The sequence below is a fragment of the Leptonychotes weddellii genome, chromosome 9 (genome assembly GCF_054177405.1).
Source record: "Leptonychotes weddellii isolate Sample4059 chromosome 9, ASM5417740v2, whole genome shotgun sequence".
NCBI lineage: Eukaryota > Metazoa > Chordata > Mammalia > Carnivora > Phocidae > Leptonychotes > Leptonychotes weddellii.
Window position 1 is genome coordinate 34,412,904 of NC_138377.1, and position 26,459 is coordinate 34,439,362.

General features: G+C 42.6%; 1 protein-coding gene across 1 annotated transcript in view; it reads right to left on the reverse strand.

Annotated features, from left to right (window-relative positions):
• The window catches only part of SYT16 (synaptotagmin 16), a 234,334-nt gene extending 208,860 nt beyond the window's left edge, over positions 1-25,474 (reverse strand). Inside the window, exon 1 of the mRNA XM_031033765.2 lies at positions 25,390-25,474. Coding sequence (XP_030889625.1) covers positions 25,390-25,402 — 13 coding nt within the window. The 5' untranslated portion in view covers positions 25,403-25,474. The remainder of the gene's footprint in view (positions 1-25,389) is intronic.
• Positions 25,475-26,459: the final 985 nt, after the last annotated feature.

The window sequence follows — 26,459 nt, forward strand, 5'->3', positions numbered from 1 at the left end:
TTTTTTTTTTTTAAAGATTTTATTTATTTATTTATTGGAGAGTGAGCGAGAGAGAAACAGCATGAGAGAGGAGAGGGTCAGAGGGAGAAGCAGGCTCCCCGCCGAGCCGGGAGCCCGATGTGGGACTCGATCCCAGGACCCTGGGATCATGACCTGAGCCGAAGGCAGTCGCTTAACCAACTGAGCCACCCAGGCGCCCCCTCTTTTTTTTTTTTTTAAAGATTTTATTTATTTATTTGGCAGAGAGAGAGACACAGTGAGAGAGGGAACACAAGCAGGGGGAGTGGGAGAGGGAGAAGCAGGCTTCCCGCAGAGCAGGGAGCCTGATGCGGGGCTCGATCCCAGGACCCTGGGATCATGACCTGAGCCAAAGGCAGACGCTTAATGACTGAGCCACCCAGGCGCCCCTCCAGTCCCTCTTCTCCTTTCCTTAACCTATTCCAATCAGGCTTGCCAGGCCCCTCCATCAAAGGCTTTCTCAAGGTCAAAGTTGTCTACTTTGTAAAACCTGACAGTCAGTGGCTAGTCTTTGAAGCAGACACTTGTGATGGTCTCCATCACCTTCCCTGGGCCTGACTCTGATCTCAACCACAGCTGTGGTACAAAGTTCTATGCTCACCGACAACATTGCTTACCAAGCACCCACCTCACTTCTCTCTGCTTTTCTGCCTCAAGGCTTTCTCCCATGGGAGCCTGCCAAGTGCAGTAGAGGGGAGTTAACACTCATGAGAAAACCCTCAGCCAGTAACTGTCCTAGCTCTCCACTGTTTGAACAGACATTCTGTACTCTTCTCAGATGTGGCAGTGAAGCTGACCCCCCCATAATCAAAAGCAGCCACCTTGATAACACACTTTATTGGCATTTCTCCTACACGGTCTCACCTCCCCCATTCTCTCACTCCTACTCCTGGGATCGCCTCCCAAATTAATGTCTGTACCCAGACACTTGTCTGCAAGTTTTGCTTTTAAAGGAACCCGCACAAAGGTAATCCTTATCTAACTGATCACGTCTCATGGGGTTGATCATTCTCTCTTCCTTGAAACAAATGTTTACTTGGCTGCTGTGGTATTAACTCTCCTGTTTTTCCTCCTAACTCACTGATTGCTCCTTCCCAGTCTCTGCTAGTCCTCCTCCCCGGCCTCTGAATCCTTGGCCACCTCTTTCCCACGCTTCTGCTTACTCCTTTGGGGATGTGAGCTGGTACTGTAGCTTTAAATATCACCCAAATGCTGATGACTCTCAAGTTTCTATACCAAGACCAGCTCTTTCCCCTGAACTCCAAACTCAGACATCCAAATGCCTAGTCAATATCTCTACTAGGATGTTTAATAGGCATCTCAGACTCAATATTTTCAAAGCTAGACTCCTGATCCCTTCCTCCAATCCTCACCTGCCCAAACCTACTTTTCCAGTCTTCCCTCCAAGTTCATGGCAACTCCTTCCTTCCACTTGCTCAGGTCAAAATCCTTAGAGTGATCCTTGGTGTCTCTCTTTCTCTCATACCCCAAATTAGTCTATCAGCCAATCCTAGCAGTTCTATCTCCAAAATCTGACTCTCACCATTTACACTGCTACCCACTGAGTCCAGGTACATGTTACCTAACTGGTTGTCACCCTTCATCCACCATTCGTCAATTCTCAGAAAAAGCAACCAGAGCAAAACTGTTAAGATGTATATTAGATCATGTTGCTTTTGTTATCAAAATCCTTTCTAGCTTTGGTTCTCAAAGTGAAATCCAAAATCTTCCCTACCAGCTCTCAAGTCTACTCCATCAGGCCCTCCAACCTCCTAGCCTCCCCTCTTCCCGCTCTCCCCTTCACTTCCCCTACTCCACGTACACTGGCCTCTTTAGAGTGCTTCAACAACACCAGACACATTCCTGGCTCTTCCTTTTCACAGTCCTCTGAGGACTTTAGGGATAACATTTGAGTAGAAAGATAAGAAGTTCATCTGTTAATTTGATAAGTTAGTTGTGAGAGTCTTTTCTTCAGCTGTGTCAGTTTTAGACCTATACAAAACACTCAAGTTTACTGCAAAAAAAAAAACAAAAAAACTAGATCCCCTTTCATGTAGAAAAACTTTGGCCGGGTACGATGATTGATAAGAAAATAAATAGCATAATTACCACTCTATTCTTATGGTAAATTATTTGGCAGAATAGTTTTGAATAGCTTAACAATCATCCTATTATATACACATATACATCTGTAGTTCCATGCAAAATTATAGTTTAATTAATCCACCAAAAGGCACAAGATAAGCTTATTCCTTTAACTCTTCTTAGGAAATTAACTTGGATTCAGATAGCACTGAAAAGAGTCTGGCAGTGCAAACATTCCCTCTACCTTTGTCACCTCTTAACTTGAAGAACTTTGTGATTTTTTGTTAATGAATTTTAAAAAGAGAAAAGCTTTGTGGACACGAAGCTAACAATCAATAAATTTATCTGGGTCCTTTCAGAAGGAGAAGAATGTTTATCCAATAAAGCACTCATAGTTCATATAACCTTGCCTCCTGTTTTCTCTAAAAGCAAGTGTGATGAGAGAAAAATCCAAGAAAAGGTCTTAAGAACCAAGGGGCTAGAATTATCACTACTAGGAGACAAACAAAAGTAAGATCCCAAAGTCCTTTCTAGATACCAAGTGAAGTGGGGGTGGGGAGGTATTTGCTGCGTGAGTCACAGCTATGCAAGTAGAAAAAAATAAGCAACAGTATCTGTCAACTTTAGGTTAACCCCGTCTGGAGCACATTTGCTCTCTAAATTTGAGTTTCCCATTTACAAAATGTCGGCTTCCCACTGCTGATTAAAACCTGACTGAATATAGCAATGGAGACAAAGATACCCAGCCTGTAAAGGGCCCAGCAACTCAAGGGTCCAAAATGATTTCAGTTCTGGCTTTCAAGCTGTGTCCGTCCGGGACAGGTAAAAAACAATAAAAAAGTTAAACCCTGTACTTTAAAACAATAGTAATTCAACAGGCAATAAAACTCTGTGTTTATAGTATCAACTTGACTTAAAAAAAAAAGAAAGAAAAGAAAAGAAAAGGGATCCTAGTTGACTTTCTTTCAAATAAAAAAGATGTCTTGAATTTTTAAATGATCCTTCAGACCAACTGTCATTTTCATAACTTCCAGTCCAACCCCTAAACTCTGTCACAGAGTCAAAAAGATGTGCTGTTGGCCTCTAGAGTAATCAGAAGAACATTCAGGTTAACTAATTATCACCGACACAGACAAGAGCAAACAAAAGCAACAGAGGCATTTCTTGTGGACAAACCAAAGCAATAGATTTTTGTCAAATGCATCCGATGTAGAGGACACCAAAGGGATAAACATAAGAGAATCCCTTTCTTCAAAGCGTTTACAATCTAGTTACTGGGTAGACAAAAAATAAGAACAAATTTTTTCCATTTTAAAGACAATCAGTTAAAATTAAAGAATTTCAAATTAAAGAGACTCGGATTTCCAAAAGACTTAATAAAAAACTGTTAATCTGGAAATTCTCCATTGCTCCTAATAACATGGTTTTGAGTACAAAAGCAGTGACTCAGGATCGAGTCATTCCTTTTTCCTACAATGAGCCGGGGAGCCCGGGAGCTCCCAAGCATTCTCTGTGACAGAAACAAAAGCCTGGGATGCAGGTGTGTGTCCCAGCATGGGGACTGCTGAGTGACGCTGTGGGATTTTTTTTTTTTTTTAACTTGAATTACACATGGCTCCCTCCAAAAGGATCCTGATAGTCTGGGAGACCAAACTGCTGTCTTCAGCTGAGCCTAGGACACTTCCTGTTACTTCCTCCACATGCTAGCATTCAGCCCAGGGAGATCCCAAAGGATTTCTAGCCCATTTCAGTAGATTCTCAAGCCAGATTGGTCCGTAGTCCCCAAAACTAGTTCCAAATGAACCACAGGGCTGACCTAATCCAGTGACTTCCTCTCATTTGGGTGATTGTACCATTAATTATCCTCTGTTTTTCATATCTTCAGTCTCTCCCCCTCCATTGGCTCTTGCCCTCCAAGCCTTTAAACATACTCAAATCTTCCCTTGGTAAAGGGGATGCTAAGCTGCCCTCTCATCTCCTTACCCTCTTGTATGAATTTCTTGACAAAACAGCCTATATTCACTGGCTCTACCTCTTCAGCTCCCTTTATCCCTTAATTACTCTAATCCAGCTGCTTCAGCTCCCTTTATACCACTCAGCTAAAACTAACCCGTAAGTACCAGCCACCTTGTCACAGCCATTTTGAAGACCTTTGCTCATTACCCTGATCTCCAAAAGTACTTCTTCTCTTACCTTTGGTATCAAACAATGAGATTTTCATCCAACAAGCTCTCTAGTCTTGAAAGCTCTATATTCTTTTATTTCTCCTTCACCCTGTGTATCTAATCTCAGACCTATAAGCCCTGGATTCTATCTCCACATTGTCTCTTTCATCCCTATCTTCCCCATGCATTGCCTGAGCTCAGTCCCTGAACACCTGTTGCGTGGCCTGCTCCAATACCTGTTAACTCACCTCTCCCTCCACTCCCGCTTCTTTGTCTCCTCTCGCTCCTCACTATGTTCCACAAGGCTCCCTCCCAGCCTAATTACAGTTTTGTGAACTGGAGAGAAAAAGGCAGAAGCACAGTTAGGCCTGAGGGACCGGCGCATTCCCCTAAGTAAACCCACGGGAATCCAACACGACAGCAAATGGACTGCAACTTGCTGGCCTAAAAGATAAATGAAGATTTTCTTAATACCACAAATGAAGTCCTCTGGGATGAGGCTGCAATCCAGCTCACCTGTCCTCACCCCCCCGCTCATAGCTCTAGCACGTGCATTCCCCGAGATCAGCCGCGCAGTTCCAGTACTCAGACCTGTGCTCCTGCTGATCCCAGTGTCCCCAGGTCCCTATGCGCCCCACTTCTTTCCCACTGTGGAGCTTTCTCTGCTATCTCCAGGCTCCATTCAAATGTCATCTCCTGTGGGTGGCTTTTCCTGCTTCCTTCAGCATCTGTGCACATGCACCCCCTCCTGGTGCTTAGTGCCCATTCGCATTAGCTACTTGGGACCGCACTCGAGGTCTTCATATGGGAGAACCCAGGACAGTGCTCAGCCTGTGGTCAAAATTCAATAAACAAACACCTTTCAATGGTTAGGGCTGACCCAAGTAAAGAGATGCTTTTGCCCTGCAGTGGCCTCAACGAACACAACGGAGCAGCATGATTTATTGAGATGTCAGTTTGTGCTTCCTTCCTGCTTCTTTTGCTGTCAGCATTTTTCCTTCTCCTTCCCAAGAAGGTAAGCAAATGTATGTGTGGAGGTCTGGACTCCGTGGCCAGAGTCACCTGAGATTTTTAATGGTTTTGTGTATCGCAGGGTCATAAATGGAAGTTGCAAGGTATTCATGAAAGTTTCCATTCAGACAGTGGTTTGTGGAGGAAAGCCAATGTCGGAAGGGAGTAGAAATGGATATTCCTGAAGACCAAGAAAGGACTGAGTTTAAGGGATTGTAGTCTGTCAGAAACCCAGACCCCATTCTCATTGTGCCTGCATGGTTGATGGGAGGCACCGCTCCAGAAAGCCGGCAGTGGATGGACACGATGCACCAGAGTGGTCAGTGGTAGGGCAGCTGGGAGAGTCGCCTGACTTGGCCTCAGTGCTGTTCTGGTCTTCGGTCTATCGGACCATGCGAGCATCGTGATGGAGCCGAAGGTGGACAGCTGACCAGGCCCTATGCCATATCTGTGCACTGCATTACCCTGGGATTCTTTTTTTTTTAAGATTTTATTTATTTGACAGAGAGAGAGAGAGAGAGAGAGCGCAGAGCAGAGCATGCACAAGCAGGGGGAGCAACAGAAGGCAGAGGGAGAAGAAGACTCCTCACTGAGCAGAGAGCCCAATGCAGGGGCTTGATCCCAGGACCCTGGGATCATAACCTGAGCCAAAGGCAGACACTTAACCGACTGAACCACCCAGGCTCCCCTAGCCTGGGATTCTTATACAAGCCCAGGAAGTGGGCAAAGTTACCTTAGTAATGATTGAGTTTTCCCCTCCAGCTGGACAACTAATTCAATGTAATTTAGAGAAATAAAGGAATGTGACCTAAAACAATGATAATATCGTAATCTAAAATTAATACCTACGACACAACATTCACTGAAATCTCCAGGAAAACTACAAGATCTCTCCCAGAACATCCTTGAAACAGCTTTGGGACATAACATTGGCCCATTTTGACTTTGAACACACATTACCTGATATGCCAGGATGCTCTTACACAGGAAATAAAAATTTCTGGCACATATATATCTGTTTAAAACTGTTAGGAAGTCTTCTTTTGGCATGTGCTGTGACATGTCTCTTCAAATTGTACTGTCCTCAAAGGCAAAGGCAGAAACAACCCAGGGTGACCGATTCCAGCTCTGCAAGGTACAAGGATGTAGGGGGAAATCGGACATTGGGGAAGTACAGTTCTCCAGCATGGCCACAAGGTGGCAGAGTGACCCTGTCACCAGAAGTGTATTGGCGGCTGTTAACAGTTTGGAACCTAGGATGTTGGAAAATCCGAGAGACAGTTAATATAGGATAGTTGAAAAGCTGGCTCCTAGAAGACTTTCCTGCTGAGGGATTTACCCTCAGATCATTAATATTCCCGTTTTATAGAGGCAGGCCCTCCACGAGCCTTACAGATACCTAGCCCCTGGCTCAAGGATCAGCCTGATCTGACGCTCACGTTCAGTGGAGGATCAACACCTGTCATGAGATCTGGCCCTGCTTGCTGGCAAAAAGTCACCACTGAACAGGGGTCTAATCTGAAACCCCCTCAATCCCAAGGCCCTGGTAGAGCCTCCAAAAAAGAAAGAAAGGTAAGAGAAGCTCAATGGCAAACATTTCATCAAAGTCAGTCTCAATTGCCTCAGTGATGGGAGTGTGGCCTTTCAGCTGCACGAGACCCACGCCTCCAAACCACGTCCCTCCTATCAGCACAGGTTAGTGCACCTTCTGCAGGGGAGACTGGAAAATCAATGGACAGCAACCAAAAACTGTCATGAACTCATGAGAGGCAATAAACACTTAATTGGATATTGATTTGAGACTACAAAAAAACATATTCAAAGAAATTTAGAAAATCCTAATGAAAGAAATGAGGACAGACACAAAAAAATGAGGATATGTTACCCGTGCCTGAGTGCCTAAAAATAAGCTTATTTCCCTGGCACCCTCACATAATTCTGAAAGCTGCCATATACTCTACAGTGAAATCCTTTTTTTCTTAAAATAGGTGGGGAGGTTCTATCTCCTGCAATAAAAACCCTGGTTACTACAGAAGACAAGCAAACAAATGGAATTTCTTACTCGCTCACCCTATTACAACAGCAACAAAGGCAGGAGGAGGAAGAGAGGAAAATGAGAGGATGAAAAAGGAATGGCTGGGGATTTTAGATTGGGCACATCTCACGTTTCATTTTAAGTTGTTTGTTTTCCTGAGATATAAACTTCTTCCTTGCCCCAAACCATCATCCTGCAGTTTCCACACGTTCAAATGTCTTTCACGTGAATGGATCGTACGTGTCTGCGTTAAGAAAAATGGATTCAGCTCTGCATCTGGGTCAGGGCAATGTAGACACAAGAACCACCATCAGCAGCCAAACTGCCCTACCAAGAGACACGGAGAAGCAGGAACGAAAAGCTAGAAGAGACTGCGATAAATCAAGCCCCAGGAATTTGATTTCTTTGCCTGAATGAAGAAGGATGTAGGAGTCAAGAACTGGAGCTGACCTCTGAGTGACACAAGGAGACGTGGCTTCAAGCCCCGTGGTTCTCCAACTTGGCCTTCAGCAGAACCACCTGGAAGTGATTAAGGCCGATTGCTGAGTTCCACACACTCCCCACTCAGGAGGTCTGGAGGGGGATCCCACCAAACAGTTCTAACAAATTCCAGGGGATGTTAATGCTCTGACCCGTGCTTTGCAAACCACTGTTCTAGATCCAGAAAAGTAAGTCTCATGAACCTGGGGCATGTGGTAAGTTGGGAGAGATCGCTTTTGTTATATTATCTACAGCTTGGAATTTATTTTTGTAGAAGTTTTGCTAGATCCTGTTATCAGTGCAGTGCTAGTGAAAGCATAAGTCGGTGTGATCTCTCTGGAGGAAAATTTGGCAACATCAGATTATCAGATAAGCACATCCTTTGATTCAGCAGTTGCCTAACTGGGAGTAAATAATAAATAAATGTCCATTAAAAGACAACTGTTAAATCATAAAATAATCACCTTCCATGATACAAGATTCACACTGTACTATGACGTGAAAGAGTGGGTCCGTGTAGTACGTATCACTGTACTAGTCAGTCCTGTGGAAAATGCCAGTCTAGGAACTGATTTTTTTTTTTCTTTGATGTGAATCTTTATGCATCTTTCCGATTATCTCCCTAAAGTAAATCCCTAGAAATACAATTACTGGATCTTCAGCATGTTAATAATTTTCAGGCTATAAATAAATATTGAAAAAAATTCAAAAAAAAAATTCCCATATGCACCCATTTCACAGGTGCCTTCACCAGTACCAATTAGTATTCTTTCTTAAATCTCTTTGTCAAGAAATTTGGTATGATTGGGAGTCCAGTCATGGAATCTCCTGTAGTATTTATTTGTACTGACTTCATTATTAGCAGATTTATTCTGTAGGCCTCTTTTTCTTCTTCTGGGAATTATATGTAATGCCGATTTTTTTATGCAGCTACTCATCTTTCTTACCTTATTTATAGGAGTTTATGCTAAGTATATTAACTTTCCTTTCTCACAGTCACTGCAAAATTTGTTCCAGGGGATCATCTTTTAGTTATGTCTATGGCTTTTTAATGTACATAATTTTCTTCTTACATAGGCACACCTACTTGCATTTTAGGAACTGATTTTTTTAACATCAGTGAAGGTATTAATTGCACTGCCTCCTTCACAGAAAATCTTTTGTGATAGCAAATAATGTAATGTAACAACTTCTCTTCATCTCAATATCTTCATATGCTCAATGGGGATAAAAGTCAGGATTTGTAAAAGGTAGGTTTCTTTAAGGCCTTAAAGGAATTAAAACAAGTGCTTCGAAAACAGAAAGACATCATCAAACACTTGCCCAGTTTTATGGAGATGCTAGGATATGTGTCATCATATTAATACAGCAAATACCATACTGCTTTTTCAAGTAATAGTTGCAATATAGCAATGTGTTTAATAAGTAATTTTAAAAGAAAAAAGCAGAGGACCAAGGAGTATTTATGTGCCAATACAACGGGATATATGGACGAGTGATCTCCCTCAAATGTGAATTCAGGACTCTGGCCATAGTATACACACCTGATATGAATGTGCACTTCCCACCACAGGCACATAAAATTACAACAAAAAATAACCAAAAAAATAAATGTAATTACATAGGTGAGCTCCAAAAGACAAATATTCCCCAGATTCCAAAAACCAAAGAAAATCAAAGCCAGAGCCTCAACAATCCACTGGGTTTTTTTTTTTTTTTCAAGATTTTATTTATTTACTTGAGGGGACGGAGAGAGAGAGAGCACGCACAAGTGGGGGGAGGGGCAGAGGGAGAGGGATAAGCGGACTCCCCACTGAGCAGGGAGCCTGATGTGGGGCTCAATGCAGGGCTCCATCCCAGGACCCCAGGATCACCTGAACTCAAGGCAGATGCTTAACTGACTGAGCCATCCATGCGCCCTTCCACTGGGCTTTAATTTCAGATTTAGGGGCAATTGGTCTACACAAGGAAGAAGAACAGGTATTGAAGTTCCATCCATACCTCTCGGCCAGAGAGAAGCCCAACACATTAAAGAACAGTCATGCAAGTGAAAAAATAAGACTGTACAAAGCCTGCTTACTAGCCCAAACAAAGAGCAAAGATGTTTGCTGAGTGCCCCGGACCTTGAATTTAAAAACAAAACAAAACAAATCACCCATGAGAAATAGAAATCTTAAACTTACACAAGGTAAGGGGTCTAATTTTTTTTTCTACATTCATAGTTTAAGAACCCCAGATGGGGGTGCCTGGGTGGCTCAGTCAGTTAAGCGTCTGCCTTCAGCTCAGGTCATGATCCCAGTGTCCTGGAATCAAGTCCCATATTGGTATTGGGCTCCCTGCTCAGTAGAGATCGTGCTTCGCCCTCTGCCTGTGGCTCCCCCTGCTTGTGCGCTCTCTCTCTGATAAATATATAAATAAAATCTTTAAAAAAAAAAAAAAAGAACCCCAGATGAATAGTTAATATAAAAAGTGATCCAAGACCACTAAAATTCCTAGGGATCCAATAAACACAACATGAAAATCTCTGTCCTTAGAGACTCTTTCCCAGCTCAAAGCTTATAGGAAACTCTCACTAAAGATGAGCTCACTAAAGATGAGCAAAATTAAATGTCAAAGACTACATGAAGAAATAAATCACCATCAGGGTTAATCAGCAGACACCAAAGTTGACACTTCAAGAAGTGGGAATTGTAGATGAATATAAGAGACTAGAAAATAATAACATCTTACAATAATTTAGAAAACATATTGAAGCAATAAGATACTCTGGGGAAAGGATATTTTTTTAAAGTAACCAAATATTAATTAAATATTACCATATCATTGGAATGAAAAACATTTGGTAGGTTAAATAACACAGTAGTAGACCTTGCTTAAAAGAAAACTGCTGAAGTAGAGAACAAATCTAAAGAAATTCTGTAAGAGGGGGAGGTAGAGAGAGTGAGAGAACAAGAAAGAAAGTGAATATGACTGGATGGGGGTAATTGACAGATAAGAAACACAGGAAGCTTCAATATAGTCTAACAAGGTCTAAAAAGGAAAGAAGAGAGGGACTGGGGAAGAACTAATACTCAGAGATGATAACAAAGAACTTTCCAGAATTAGAGATGAGAATTAAGATTAAAATGTCTTGAACAAAATAAAAACAAATCACACAAAAAATCTTAAACTTAGGTATAAATCTAACAAAATATGTATGCGATCTATGTGAGAAAAACTACAAAATTCTGTTGAACTAAATCAAAGAACTAAACAAATGCAGACATACTCTATGTTCATGGATAAGAAGATTCAATATTGTCAAGATGTTAGGTCTTCCCAAATTATCTATAGATTCAATGCAATTTCAACCAAAATCCCAGCAAGTTATTTAATGGATGTTGACAAACTGATGCTAAAGTTTATACGGAGAGGCAAAAGACCCAGAACAGCCAACACAATATTGAAGAAGAACAAAATTGGAGACTTAAAGACTTACTGTAAAGCTATGGTAATCTGACAGTGTAGTGTCAATGTGAGAGAAGAGATAAATAGATCAACTGAACAGAATAAAGAGGTCAGGTACAGACCCCCATAAATAGAATCAACTGATATCTGACAAAGGAGCAAAGGAAATACAATGGAGCAAAGATAGTCTCTTACACAAATGGTGCTGTAACAACTGGATATCCACATGCAAAAAAAAAAAAAATCTAGACACAGACCTTAACTCAAAATGGACCATAGACCAAAATGTAAAATGCAAAACACTGAAACTCCTAGAAGATAGCATAGGAGAAAACCTCCATGACCTTGGGTATGATGATGTCTTTTTAGATACAACAGCAAAGACAGGAGTCATGATATAATTGATAATCTAGACTTCATTAAAATTAAAAATGCCTGCTCTGTGAAAGACAATGTCAAGAGAATTAGAAGACAAGAGAAAGACCAGGAGAAAATATTTGCAAGAAATACATTTATAAAGATAAAGGACTGTTATCCAAAGTATACGAAGTGGGAACTCTTAAAACTCAACAATAAGAAAATAAACCCAATTAAAAAAAGGACCAAAGACCTTAACAGACACCTCATCAAAGAACATAGCAAATAAGCATATGAAAAGATACTCCATATCATATCTCATTAGGGAAATGTAAATTAAAATAATGATGCACCACTATACACCTATTCGAATGACCAAAATCTGGAGTACTGACATCAAATATGGGCAAAGATGTGGAGCAAGAGGAACTTTCATTCATTGCCGGTGGGAATGTAAAATGGTGCAACCACTCTGGAAGACAGTGTGGTGGTTTCTTATAAAACAAACCCACTCTTACCATACAATCCAGCAATTGTGCTTCTTCATATTCAGGTAAGTTGAAAACTTATGTCCACACAAAAATGTTTAGAGCAGCTTTAATCATAACTGCCAAAACTTGGAAGCAATCAACTTGGACTTCAATAGGTGAATAGCTAAATCAACTGTGTTGTATCCAAACAATAGAATATTATTCAGCACTAAAAAGAAATGAGCTATCAAGCCATGAGAAGACATGCAGGAAACATAAATATGTATTTCTAAGTGAAAGAAGCCAATCTTAAAAGGCTACATACTGTATGATTCCAACTATCTGACATTCTGGAAAAGCCAAAACTGTAAAAAGGTCAGTGGTTGCTATGGTAGGGGTGGTGGGGATGAACAGGCAGAGCACAGAGAATTTGGGGAGTGAAAATGCTCCGTATGAAAAAACAGTGGGTGCATGTCATTATAAATTTGTCCAAACACACAATGTATAACACCAAGAGTGAACTGTAATGTAAACCATGGACTTTGGATGATTATGATGTATTAAGGTAGGTTCATCCTTGGTAAATAAATAAATGAATGCACCATTCTGGTAAGTAATGTTGATAATGGGGGAGACTATGTATATGTGGGGGCAGAGAGTATATAGGAAGTCCTTCTATGTCTCAATTCTGTTGTGAACCTAAAAAAATTCTTTGAAAAAAAAATCTCCATCCATTCATATAATGAAATTGAAAATAAAAGAAAAAGAACTCTTAAAAATCAACCAAAGGGGAAAGATAATGTATCTAAAATTAAATTATAAATTACATTTCTCATCAATGATAGATGCCAAAGGTGTGAAAAATAATATATTAAAATGTTGAGGGATTGGGGCACCTGGGTGGCTCAGTCGTTAAGCGTCTGCCTTCGGCTCAGGTCATGATCCCAGGGTCCTGGGATCGAGCCTCGCATCGGGCTCCCTGCTCGGCGGGAAGCCTGCTTCTCCCTCTCCCGCTCGCTCCCCCTGCTTGTGTTCCCTCTCTCGCTGTCTCTCTCTGTCAAATAAATAAATAAAATCTTTAAAATAAAATAAAATGTTGAGGGGACCTCCATTTTTGGACAAGATGAGATAAATGTTAAAAAAGAAAAAAAGGAGGGGCGCCTGGGTGGCTCAGTCGTTAAGCGTCTGCCTTCAGCACAGGTCATGATCTCAGGGTCCTGGGATCGAGCCCCACATCGGGCTCCCTGCTCAGCGGGAAGCCTGCTTCTCCCTCTCCCTCACTTGTATTCCCTCTCTCGCTGTGTCTCTCTCTGTCAAATAAATAAATAAAATCTTTAAAAAAAAAAAAAAAAAGAAAGAAAGGAAAGGAAAAAGAAAAGAAAAGAAAGGAAAGCAAAACAAAAGAAAAGCTCCAAGAAAAGTCTACTCTCTATAGCTCAGGGGTTCTCAACCTTGGCATTACTGATATTTCGGACTAGATCATTCTTTTTTGTTCAGGGCAGGGGTCAGGCTGTTCTGCGTACTGTATCACATTTAGCAGCATCTCTAATCTCCACCCACTAGATGCCAGTAACAACTTCGCACTTGAGACAGCAAAAAATGTCTTCATACACTATCAGATGCCACCTGTAGGGCAAATCATCCCCAAATCATCTCTCCTCTCTAGCCAAAGGACTTGGAGGAGGACAGCCTGAAAGGACAGAACCTCTTTTAATCTACTTAGCCTACTCTAAACAAACAGCATGAAAGAGTCACATCCCCATGCCTCCCCACCAGGCCCTGTGGAGACCAAGGGGAGGAGGCCTGCTGTCCCCCACCCCCGCCCTACACTAACAAAGCAGGAGCGTGCCTCCTCCTCCCAGGGGTGTCAGGGGTTGCTGCAGACAAGGCAGGGTGGAGCTGTGTTGACCACCCCTGCTCTGCACTAAGATACCATCAGGAAAGAGGCAGTGGCCCTCCCTGTCTTCACCCGCACAGTGACTACAGAGGCTACAGCCCATGAAGGAAAGCACTATCAACCACCACACTGTACCAAGTGAAGGACAGCAAAGCAGTATTACCCTGCCTCATCTCAGCTGGGAAGTGTGTGTGGGGGGGTGGGGAGGTGAAGGTGAATGAGAAAAGGGAACTGGAAAAAGTAAACTTATAAATCTGTGTATGAAGTCCTGAGCATATCCCTAAACGATCCATGCATAAAACCAATCTTTTTAAAAAGATTTTATTTGTTTATTTGACCGAGAGAAATCATAAGCAGGGGGAGTGGCCGGCAGAGGGAGAGGGAGAAGCAGGGAGCCTGACTCGGGGCTCAATCCCAGGACCCTGGGATCATGACCTGAGTCAAAGGCAGATGCTTATCCGACTGAGCAACGCAGGCGCCTCACCTAAAGCCAATCTGAACACAGGAAAGTTGTGAGAACTGAATTACAGTGAGAAACAGAATAAACAGGCCCAACATTCTAGAAGGGTGAGGGTGTCATCACTCCTCATGTACCCTCTGCCAATTCTGATGAACAGTCAAGAAAAGGAAAATGGAAAGACAAATACAATATTGGTATTATTTTGAAAGTAGTTTTGCCCTCACCGACCCTCTAAATAGTCTTAGGGACCTCCACCACCCAGGGTTGCTAGGTCCACACTTTGAGAACTGCTGGAGTAAAGCGGGAAATCAAGGAAAAGAAAAGTCTCGCACTAGAGAAAAAGACCGAATTTGGCAACCATATGAGTATTACTCTATGCAAGGCATCATGCTTATTCAATAGAATGACAAATTGAGGAAATAAACTTAAAAGTAGATCTTTCCCTCAAAGAACATATAGACTAGAGAGAAGCCAAAAAAGGAAAAAAAAAAAAAAAAAACTTAAGAGGTATAGATAAAATAAGCAATGGATTCTGTTGAGAATCTGTTGGACAGTTACATCTGTTGGAAAGTTTATAAAGACTTCAAAGAGAAAACAGCATGTGATTTGGGCCACATTGGGGAGAGAATCCCTTTTAAGAAAATAATTTCAGGCTCCTCGCTTCTATTCATTTTATATAGGCTGATTTTATCAGATAAAAATGTAAATGTTTGTCTCTAGGATCCAAATCAATTTATTAAAACTAGGATACTCTTACCTTAATTACAAGAAGCTAATGACTGTGATTACATCTCTTTTACTGGAGAATAGCTTTCGGGTGGTAAGTAGCAACCAAAAAAATCAAGATGTTCAGAGTTTCAAGAAAAGGACATGAAATAAAAATCAACATTTACCATTGGAAAAAAACCTCTTCAGAGTAGTTTCAGATTCTAAACTCTGAGTCCACTTTAAAGCAAGACTTTGTTGTTACACAGAACAATATTATCAGTAGTCAGGAACTCTCCAGTTTCCAGGTATCTGTCATCCTCTGAATAAGTCAAAAACAATAGTTTGAAATGAATAAAATCATTTATAAGAATGCAACACAAATAGAGGCTTAAAACCTTAAATAATCTCTTATCCCCTTATAATGCTTCACACACTGACAAGACACTTTAATAAAAATGCATTTGCCCCCATGAGAAAACAGCTTCTCTTTGATAGAGTTCTCATTCCCCTTATTTTTCTCATTCTGGGACCTTCATTGACTTTCAACCCTAATTTCATAGTTTTGTCCAACTCCCTTGATTTTTTAACTTTTCCAAAAATGAGACCTTTTGAGTGTTTCAATTTTTAAAAATTTTTAAGTTTTCATAGAATTAATTCACAAAGCATATAGTCTTCTGCTTATTTGAAGCTCCCCTCAGCAGCATCTCATTCAGATATGACTTCCCCCAAAACAGCTCCAAGACCAAAAACTACCCTTCCCTGCCCCACCATCATTCCTACAGCACAACAGCTCTCTGGTGGGAGGGAGGAGAACAATTTCTTTTCTGAGCAAGGCAATTATCATTTCAGGTTTTACCACCTCAGTGTTATCTAAAGTTTTAAAGAGGAATGTGATACTCCAAACAAAAAGCTAATTGAAGTAGATGCTAAAACTTTCATGGGGAATATGGCAGACAGACTCTAAGATGGTCTCCCACCCTTGTGTAATCCCTTCTCTTTGAGTTCAGGCAGAATCTATAACTTGCTTCTAAACAATAAAATAAGTCAACGGTGATGAGATGTCATTTCCATGATTCTATCAATTAAGATTTTAATACCTATCTTGCTAGGAGACTCTGTCCATTGCTACCCATGATGACATAAGTGGACATATTGAGGAGGTTCACGTATTAAAGACCTGAGAATGACCTCCAGCCAACAAGAAATGGAGGTCCTCACTCCACAAGACTACAAGGGTCTGAATCCTGCCAACATGTGATATGCTGATAATATGTCAATGTAAGCCTGGAAGCAGATCGTTCCCCAATCAAGCCTCAGGCCTTCAGATGAGAACCCAGCCCTGGCTGACACCTTAATTGCAGCCTTGCAGACTTCCGACTCCCAGAAGTCCTGCCCAGACTCCTGACTTAACAGAGCTGGGAGATGGATGTGTTGTTTTAAGGCACTAAGCTTGTGGTAATTTGTTACACAGCAATACATAACAAATACCGGGAGAGCACAAAGAAAAATAACTATAATTATAATTGTAATTATCACCACTAAAATCTAACAGTTGATTCTATGCTAATGGACCAGTCAAGAACGACATTATAATGTGCATCTAAAAAGCCTGAGAACAGGATGATAGAGTCTGAGGGATGAAGTCCCCTCTACTTTCTGACTATGGAGAAGCAGGGGAGGGCAGTTGAAGGCAGCCTAGCTGCTGGGGACTCTACAAACCTGAGGTTGACAGAGCCAGTGTGGTTCAACCAAAGTTCAAAGGAATAACGAAAGGGAAAGAAAAAACAGATTGGCAGATAAGGAGATTTAGAGCATGGGCTGAAATGTAAGGGAAACAGGGAATATCAAGATGGGCAGTGGGAGTATGAGACAGTGAAAGGTTACTCTCGGAACCTGGATAGCCAAGGTCGGGGCCAGCAGGGACATCAAGCAGATGAGGTCATTGTGCGCATTACTAGGAGATTACACCTTTTTAAAGTTCGATAATGGGACAACCAGAAATTCCCTCAGGCTTATCGACATCATTGGACAGGTTTGCTTGCTTGCTTGCTTGATATTTATTTTTTATTTATTTATTTATTTATTTATTTATTTATTTATTTGACAGAGAGACAGCGAGAACAGGACCACAGGCAGGGGAGTGGGAGAGGGAGAAGCAGGCTTCTTGTGGAGCAGGGAGCCCAAAGCGGTGTTTGATCCCAGGACGCTGGGATCATGACCTGAGCCGAAGGCAGACGCTTAACGACTGAGCCACCCAGGCGCCCCTGGACAGGCTTTTATAAGACTTCAGAGCCAGCAGGGTATCCAAGTCTGGGGAGGCACCCTGAAACAACACCCATCCAGTCCTACAGCCATCCATCAGTCATGCCCAAGTGAGGAACAAGACTACAAAGCCCAAAGAGATCACCAAGAGCAAGTCAGCTTAGAGGATCCCACTGCCCTCTTGGATCTTCCATAAGAGAGAGAGTTGTTATAGCACCTCTAAAACCCCATCACTGAAATCGCCTTTGGTTATCAAAAATTTTATGTGTGCACACGCACCACACGCCCACATGCTCATGATACGTGCTGTAAGCACACTTGTGCAAAACGATAAGCCTTAGGAAAGAAAATGCCATGATTTAATACTTCTATTTTAAATCTGAGTTCTCTACTTTGTTTTGTTGTTGTTGTTGTTTTAAAGATTTTATTTATTTGACAGAGACACAGCGAGAGAGGGAACACAAGCAGGGGGAGAGGGAGAGGGAGAGGAGGGCTCCCCGCTGATCAGAGAGCCCGATGTGGGGCTCAATCCCAGGACCCTGGGATCGTGACCTGGGATGAAGGCAGACGCTTAACGACTGAGCCACCCAGGTGCCCCTGAGTTCTCTACTTTGAGTGATTTTTCCTAGATTCACTTCTGTAGAGTCTTACATTTCTAAACAGATCATTTAATCTTCATTTTATATTCTTCACAAAGAAAAATGGAATCAAAGACTGGGACTCCATTTCTAAAGGACAGATTATTCCTGTAACATGAGGCATACACTATGGGATGGATCTTGTAGAGGGTAAGGAGACATTTATTTAATGCCTACTATGTGCACCATCTCATTTAATTTCTACAACTTCTCAGAGTGGAATAAAACAAAGCCCTGGGAAGTTAAACCCTTTACCTGAGGTTCCCCAGACAGTGAGTGAGTGTTCCGGAGTTCAGAACTCGAGCATTTATGAAGCTAAGCCTGTACTTTCTTCCACCATCACATTGAGTTCATCAACCTTTTCAACTGTCTATTGAGCTAAATCAATGGAAAATCTAATTTTGATTAAATAGATTGTAATAAAGTAGTATATAAATATACTAGTATGTAAGCCAGGGGAATTTTCACATAGGGTGGATAAAATCATTTTATGTGTCTTAATCTTCGTTTCATTATAAATCAAACTGTAAAATGTGACATTGCATTCTTAAAATTAGAATGCTCTAGAACATTACACTCTTATTTTCAATAAGAAAATCTATCATAAAGGGATGGTATCCATGCATAAATTCAAACTGCCTAAAATCAGATGTGCATAATCCATTAATGGGAATATAATAACTGTGTATAAGAATTTTTTTTTTGCGGGCGCCTGGGTGGCTCAGTTGGTTAAGCGACTGCCTTCGGCTCAGGTCATGATCCTGGAGTCCCGGGATCGAGTCCCGCATCGGGCTCCTTGCTCCGCGGGGAGCCTGCTTCTCCCTCTGACCCTCCCCCCTCTCATGTGCTCTCTGTCTCTCTCATTCTCTCTGTCTCAGATAAATGAATAAAATCTTTAAAAAAAAAAAAAGAATTTTTTTTTTTGCAATATGTGCTTCAGATACCTCCTTAATTTATTAAGAGTTGTCAAAGAGTGGGTGCCTGGGTGGCTCAGTTGGTTAAGAGTTGTCAAAGAGTTTTACCATCATTTTAATATATACATCATCATTGTTAAATGGCATAATGGGCATCTTTTTATCAACCCATAATGCTAAATAATAGTTAATAATTTAATGATACCCTAGTGACCTAAAAGAACAAATGTCATCCAAATCTACCCTATGCAGAAAAAGGCTTATTCCTCCCAAGAGATCTGGCCCCATTTCTATACAAAACATGAGAAAGTCAGCTCAACAAAAAAGGCTTCTCTGGGCTTACCAAATCAAAAGCTACCCTGAAATTAAAACATACGGAATTCTAGCCATTCAGTAGGAAGTCAGTCATTCTGACTTTCAGAATATTTCAACAGGGTCACATCAAATAGGTAAATTCAGTCTGGAATACTGTCTTCAGGGGCACCTGGGTGGCTTAGTCATTAAGTGTCTGCCTTCTGCTCAGGTTATGGTCCCAGAGTCCTGCGATCAAGCCCCGCATAGGGCTCCCTTCTCCGCGGTAAGCCTGTTTCTTCCTCTCCCTCTCCCCCTGCTTGTGTTCCCTCTCTCGCTGTGTCTCACTCTGTCAAATAAATAAAATCTTTAAAAAAAAATAATACTGTCTCCATACCCATCTTTATGTTTTCTCCAAGAATTTAATTCTTGGGGCGCCTGGGTGGCTCAGTCATTAAGCGTCTGCCTTCGGCTCAGGTCATGATCCCAGCGTCCTGGGATCGAGCCCCACATCGGGCTCCCTGCTCCGCGGGAAGCCTGCTTCTCCCTCTCCCACTCCCCCTGCTTGTGTTCCCTCTCTCGCTGTCTCTCTGTCAAATAAATAAATAAAATCTTAAAAAAAAAATTTAATTCTTGGTTTAAAAACAGGAGAAGGAGTTTGGAAAACGCAACAAGAACCAGCAGCTTCTCAGATCCTTTTTTCTAAACCATTTATAATTACCAGGCTTAGTCAGCTTTCAAAGTTAAAACAAGCATACAACCCATATATGTCAAATCGATACATCCTCAGAACTCTGGTTCCTATTCTGTAATACCAACAATATCCAAATGCTATCATCTCCCATTGCAGAATTGTTACTTTTCCTTAAGTGTGCTAGCAACATGGATGTTACGGGAGGGGAGAAGTTTCCATGGAGGCACATTGAGGCATCAATGGTTAAAGGAACATGATAGCTTGCATTTGCTTTCAGAATCCTTCTCCCAAAAAAGTAGTGGAAGATAGATGCAATAAGACTGGTAAAACACTGAGTATGTGGAGGTTTATTACACTATTCTCTCTTCTTTTTTATGCATATGAAGTTTTCTGTGATTAACAGTTTTGTTAATTTTATGATCTCAAACCAAAATTAGGAGTTCAGGATTAAGGGTCTTTCAACATGATTTTTTTTCAGAAAGTAAACTCAGTAATAATAGACCATGATACCTAGAACTATACATTGTCATCCCACCATTGTCATAAGTTGTTGGGTTTTTTCTTTTTTTTTTTTTAAACAAAGAGTTGCAAGAATAGTGCAAAGAATTCCTAGATTCCCCAAATGTTAAAATTTTGCCACATTTTATCTTTCTTCTTGTATAACACACATATACATATAAATGCACACATATGTACATATTTTTCTCCTAAACCTTTTGAGATTTGGTTGCAGACATCATGCCCCTTACCCATAAATACTTCAGTTTCCCTTAAAAATAAAGACATTCAGGGCACTTGGGTGGCTCAGTCAGTTAAGTGTCTGCCCTTGGCTCAGGTCATGATCCCAGGGTCCTGGGATCGAGCCCTGTGTCGGGCTCCCTGCTCAGCGGGGAGCCTGCTTCTCCCTCTATCTGCCACTCCCCTTGCTTGTGCTCTCTCTTTCTCTCTCTGTCAAATAAAATAAAATCTTAAAAAAAAGAATAAATACATTCCCTTCCAAACTACAATAATAATATCATATTTAAGGAATTTAACTTAGATACAAGGCTATTATCCAATATACAATCTGTATTCAAATTTCACCAATTACCACAACATTGTCTTTTGTAGCATTTTTTTTCCCAGTTTAGGGTCTGATCCAAAATCATCCACTGCATTTACTTGTCTCTTTGGTCTTCCTCAATCTGGAACAGTGTCTCATGCCATTTCTCATGTCATAGACTTTTGTGGAATGTCAATTTGTGCTTGTGTGATATTTCCTCTTACCTAGAACCAGATAGGGGCGCCTGGGTGGGCTCAGTTGGTTATGCGTCTGCCTTCGACTCAAGTCATGAGCTCAGGGTCCTGGGATCAATCCCCCCCCCCCCTTCAGGCTCCGCAGGGAGTCTGCCTCTCCCTCTCCCTCTGCCTCTCCCCCAGCTCATGCGCACACACTCTCTCTCTCTAATAAATAAATAAAATCTTTTAAAAAGAGAGAAAGAAACATTATACATTTTTGGCACAAGTGGCATTTGCGTCCTCCTCAGTGCTTCATATCAGGAAACACAGGATAGCAGTTTGGTCCCTTACCAGTGATATTAACTTTGATTATTTGGACAAGGCAGTGTACCCCCAGTTTTCTCTACTATAAAATTACCACGTTCCCCTTGCAATTAATATGTCATCTGTGGGGAAATTCCCCAAGAATGTAAATATCGTGGTCTTCAAGTTTTCACACAATAGTTTAGCATCCATGGATGACTTTTGCATCAATCGTTTCTATGATGATTGCAAAGTAGTAATTTTCCAACTTTTAGTTGGCCTCTATTTTCTTAATTGGCACTATTTGTAAGCTTTTTAATAATTATGAGAATTGGAAAGAAATTTACTCAAGAAAATTTTCACTCAAAGTCAAGCAATTTTCTTTTAAATCCTAAACATCCTAAATCCTGAACAGTAACTCTCTGGCAGAAGCTCCAACCTTCACCTGCTAAGGGCCTGCATTTGATTTCTCCTTTCCCTGCTCTCTCTTCCTTCTATCCTGAGCACTAAGCACAGAGTGGGAATTGCTGATGGGGCAGGTGGGATGGAAAAAAAAATGCAGGTTACTGACCAAAAGTAGAAAGGAGGGAATGGCCACTGGTGGAGTTGGCCTGGGGGGATAGCTTGTGAATGGACCAAGCAAAAATGACACAAGACCAACCAGGAAACCAGGAGCAACCAGATGGGGACCAGATATTTCCCTTATAAAGCCAAATGTTCATCAACAAGAGCCACAAAGACCCATCCACTTGAGACTTGCGTGAGATTTCTGGGCCATAATATAATTACATACTTCCAACGTTGCCCAAATATGCCTCACTGTTCCTGACAAACTATTCGCATAAACAGACTACAGTGACTTCAATAATAAAGACTCATGAGGAGAAATATTAGTAATGAAACAAATGACATAAACGGAAGAAAAAGAAAAAATACTTCACTGTGATTTGGAAACACAAAATTATCCGGAACACTTGTTACTGAGGCAATCACGAAACATAGTTCAAATACCTAAGTACCACCACTTTATAGAATGAACTGGGCTGTTCGTGTCAGCGGCGTTTTTTCCCTACTGGTCTCTTATCTTTTTTCCAATTACAATTCCTCCCAATTTTTTGACCTTTTAAAGGTCTTATAACCTGAATGATCCAAATAAAAACATGAATAGCCCAAGGGGAATTTAGTTTGAGGATTACAAGTTCCTTACCATTTCAGGATAACTCACTGAGGTCCTCCATTCCTCCTCGGGAATGGGCTCTTAGGCTGTCTGGACATAAGGATATTTTCATTCTATTTGTTACATTCTTTTTTGTGAAAGTTGTAAGTTGCCAGGCAAATATTTTTAAAGTATCTCTCTATTTTATATCCATTTACACACCACATTCATAAAGAAGGTCCTTCTGAATTCTTTCCAGAAATGACTGGATAGAGCATTCAGATTTTGCCTGACTTTAGAACCAATATTTCTCTCAAGGGGAAATTTCCTGGGGTAGAAAAATGGGGAGAGCAGGCAACTATAGCCCTAAGGCAGCACTGTGCCCAGCTTTGATATGTCTTAATGAGGCCATGTGCTCGCTGCATAGTGACAGGACGGGACTGCTGAAGAAGTGACTGTCACTCTATGCCCCTACCTGCCTCTTACCTGCAGAGGTAGAGAGAAGGACAGGAAGCACAGAAGCTTCAACTTCACCTGGAACTTGTTAGAAATGTAAATTCCCAGGCAGCAATCCAATGTGACTGTATCAGAAACTCTGGGGTGGAGCCCAGCAATCTTTTAACAAGCTCTCCAGGTCATTCGGATACACATTTAAGTCTGAAACTTACTACATTAAAAGATTAGATAGATAGATAGATAGATGCCAGAGTATTTTTTAAAACTCTTGGGGTAATTATAATATGCAGTCAGGCTGAGGACTCTGTGTCTGTGAGGAGCCCTGGGCTCTAGTTTTAGGACCACTTTGATGCTAACTGTAAGAGGACTATGGGACTTGAAGTTGTAAACGTGGTCAAGATTTAGGGAGAATTTTTCAAGACACTGGCTGAGAATGCTTCCCTTCTCTTCATTTCCATAGTAGAAACACATAGGCAGTCTCTCACATTACTTCTGAATAAGAACAAAGACAAACTAATTATCCTCTACACTCTGGAAACTTTTCAGATTTCCAGCTCCATCCCAGCTGAGAATAAACAGATTTAAGACTATGTCTAAAAATCAGTTCATGAGATAATCTGGTTGAATATTATAATTTTTTTCATAAGCAAAAGCAATGGAATAAAGTTTGATTCTTCAGTAGAGTTGAATATACCATGTAAGGAAGAAGAAGAAACAGTTATCTCAATAAATTGGGACAGAAGTATGGCCAGTTTTTTCTAGAATACCAAATGTATCATCTTTGCCCAAAATATAGAAAATGAATAATAGAACACTGTCCTACTGCATTTGGTGATGTACAAATGCCTATAGATACTTCAAGCTCCTTTGTTTTTTGTTTTCCTTAAGAAATACAATAAGGCCAAACGCAATTATCTTCCTCTTTGTTGAGTCTTACTTTGTTAACAAAAGCCTAAATCCATAATTTTTCCTAGACCAAAAAAAAAAAAAAGTTAGCCAGACCACCCTTTTATAAATGAGGAGAGAAAAGGGGAGGCTTGGCCCAGATTAGCTGATGTTATTATCAAGACATGATCTAAATTTTTTTCATTTAAAAAGGGGGAGAGCATGTTGGTATCTCCACACATATAAAATGATGGTAAATAGGGTGAGCAGCCACCCTTTACTGAGGGCCAACTCTGTGCCCACCACTGTGCAAAAGATAGGTCAGCTTTGTCCTGACTTTAAAGATAAACCGAGGACATCTGACACGGCCCCACTACTAGGGAATTTCAGAGATTTAAAATACAGATCTGTTTGGCTACACAAACCCAGGCTCTCTGCACTATACCAAAGTTGTGTTCTCAGCTGGGATAATAGTCTGTTTAAAAGAAAAATAATAATTATTGCAGAAATGTGGACCCCCATCTTCTCATCTTTGTCCTGTCTCACCCCTCAAAAATGCCTACCAAAGCTCCACTCTAACCAATATACCATTCATTCATTCATTCATTCGTTCAAGAGTTCCCTAAAATGTGTCAGGTGTGTGATAAGGGCTTTGGACACAGCACCTCTTACAAGGTAAGTATGGGGCAGGTGTGACTGATGGTTTTCTCTGACCTCCCTTTGGGACCCTATTAATATGCAACCAGCTTCCAATACTTCTTACTTAACCAGCTTTCATAGACGTGATTCCATTTCCAAAAGCACCGAGCCAAGAAAGCAGTGGTGCCAAGATGTTCCAAGGAGGCCAGCTCAGCGCCTTCCAACACTTACATCCAGTAGTTTTAACCTATGTCCACGCGCTAACCTCACTCACTGTCCGTGGTGACCAGATGCGGTCTCTGGCCAGCCCTCAGTTGCCCGCTGGGGACGTGGCCCACGTGGGGCCACTGGGCAGCGGACCAGTCAAAGCCACCCTTCTCCTCGGAAGGCAAGCGCGCAAATCACCCAAACTCGAGGCGAACCTTGAACTGACAGCGCCAAAAGCTCGCCGCGCCTCGGTGGCAGGGCTCCCCAAAGGCTGCGGCTGGGCCTGGGGGCACTGCCCCCAAAGGGCTCGATGACAGGCCCCGCGGCATCGCCGTGTCCCCTCCATATCGGAGCACGCCCTTTGACCACATCCCTCCTGAGCAAGCTGCCAGAACCACCTGCGCCTCTCAAGTCCTGCCAGGCAGCGGAGGGTGATGGGCAGAGGGGCAGGGGTTCGCCCGGGGAGCGAGGGGGGACCCCGGCCGCCGCTCCCGCGAGCCTGGCACAAAGGCAGGCGTCGGAAAGAGGAGAACTTCCCACCCTTGGGCCCCGCGGCCTCCCACCCGGGGCCTCGGCGGCCCGAGCGCACTTACTGCCAGTCGCCATGGTCCGGCGAGGGGCTGCCGGGCGGCCGCGGGCGGCTAGGGGACCCGGCGCCGAGCCGGCCGGGCGCGCGCTCCTCGCCAGGCCCCGCGCGCTCGGGAGCCGCGCCGCGCACAGCCCCTCCCGCCGCGCGCCCCCGCCGCGCCGCCCCGCGCCCCCGCCCACCGCTCCCTCCAACCTGCCGCCCAGCCGGCGCCCGGAGAGCCAGCCCCGCGGGCAGAGGCGGCCGAGCTATGGCCCCGGCGGCTGACCCACCCCTCCCCGCCTCCAGCATCTGGCCTCCCTCCCTAGCCCTCCCCTCCCCCATTGACAATGAAGGCAGCAACCTGGAAACACGCTCCTGGCCACGCAGGGTCTGCTCCCCAGGCTGCCTCTCCAGGCTGCCTTTCCCACTATGTTCCCCATTACATCCTCGTTTCCATGTCACCTTCACAATTTCCACCTCATCTCTGCCCAAGCTTCCTGCCTGCCGCTTGGGACCCAAGAGTCAGCGCTCAGCCCAGCTGGAAAGAGCAGAGCATGAAAAGAGTTGAGAGTGGGAGGCAGCGCTCAGCCAGGTGCCAGACAGCGGTCCTTCTGCAGGAGAACTGCTGGGAAACCCGCTCAGCGCCGCCGTCCCGGTAGGTTCCAGGGGTCCTGTGTCCTTCATGTCACCATCTGTTTTGTCTCCAACGTGAAAATAGCATCTCGCACATAGTAGGCTCTCGCAACTATCTGTTGGATGGGTGGATGGATTGACTGTATGACTGGAGGCCTGCATGAGTAAATGAGTGATTGACTGTATGGCCAACTGATTGGATGCCGACTGGATGAGCAACTGATTGACAGATGACCACGGGCCAAACCACAGCCCAGCCAGCTAAGAATGGACGCTTGGGTAACTGGATCAGCCAGAATGAGTGAGGCAGGCCGTTTTGTGGCCTCACGGGCCATTCATGCATGATTCAGGAGGGCTCTGAGCTGAAGCTGTCTGTGACGGTTGTATACATCTTTTTGAAGTTCACAAACTGATTTCTGATGGACTCTTGGTATGTCAGCGGCAGTGATACATGACAGCCCC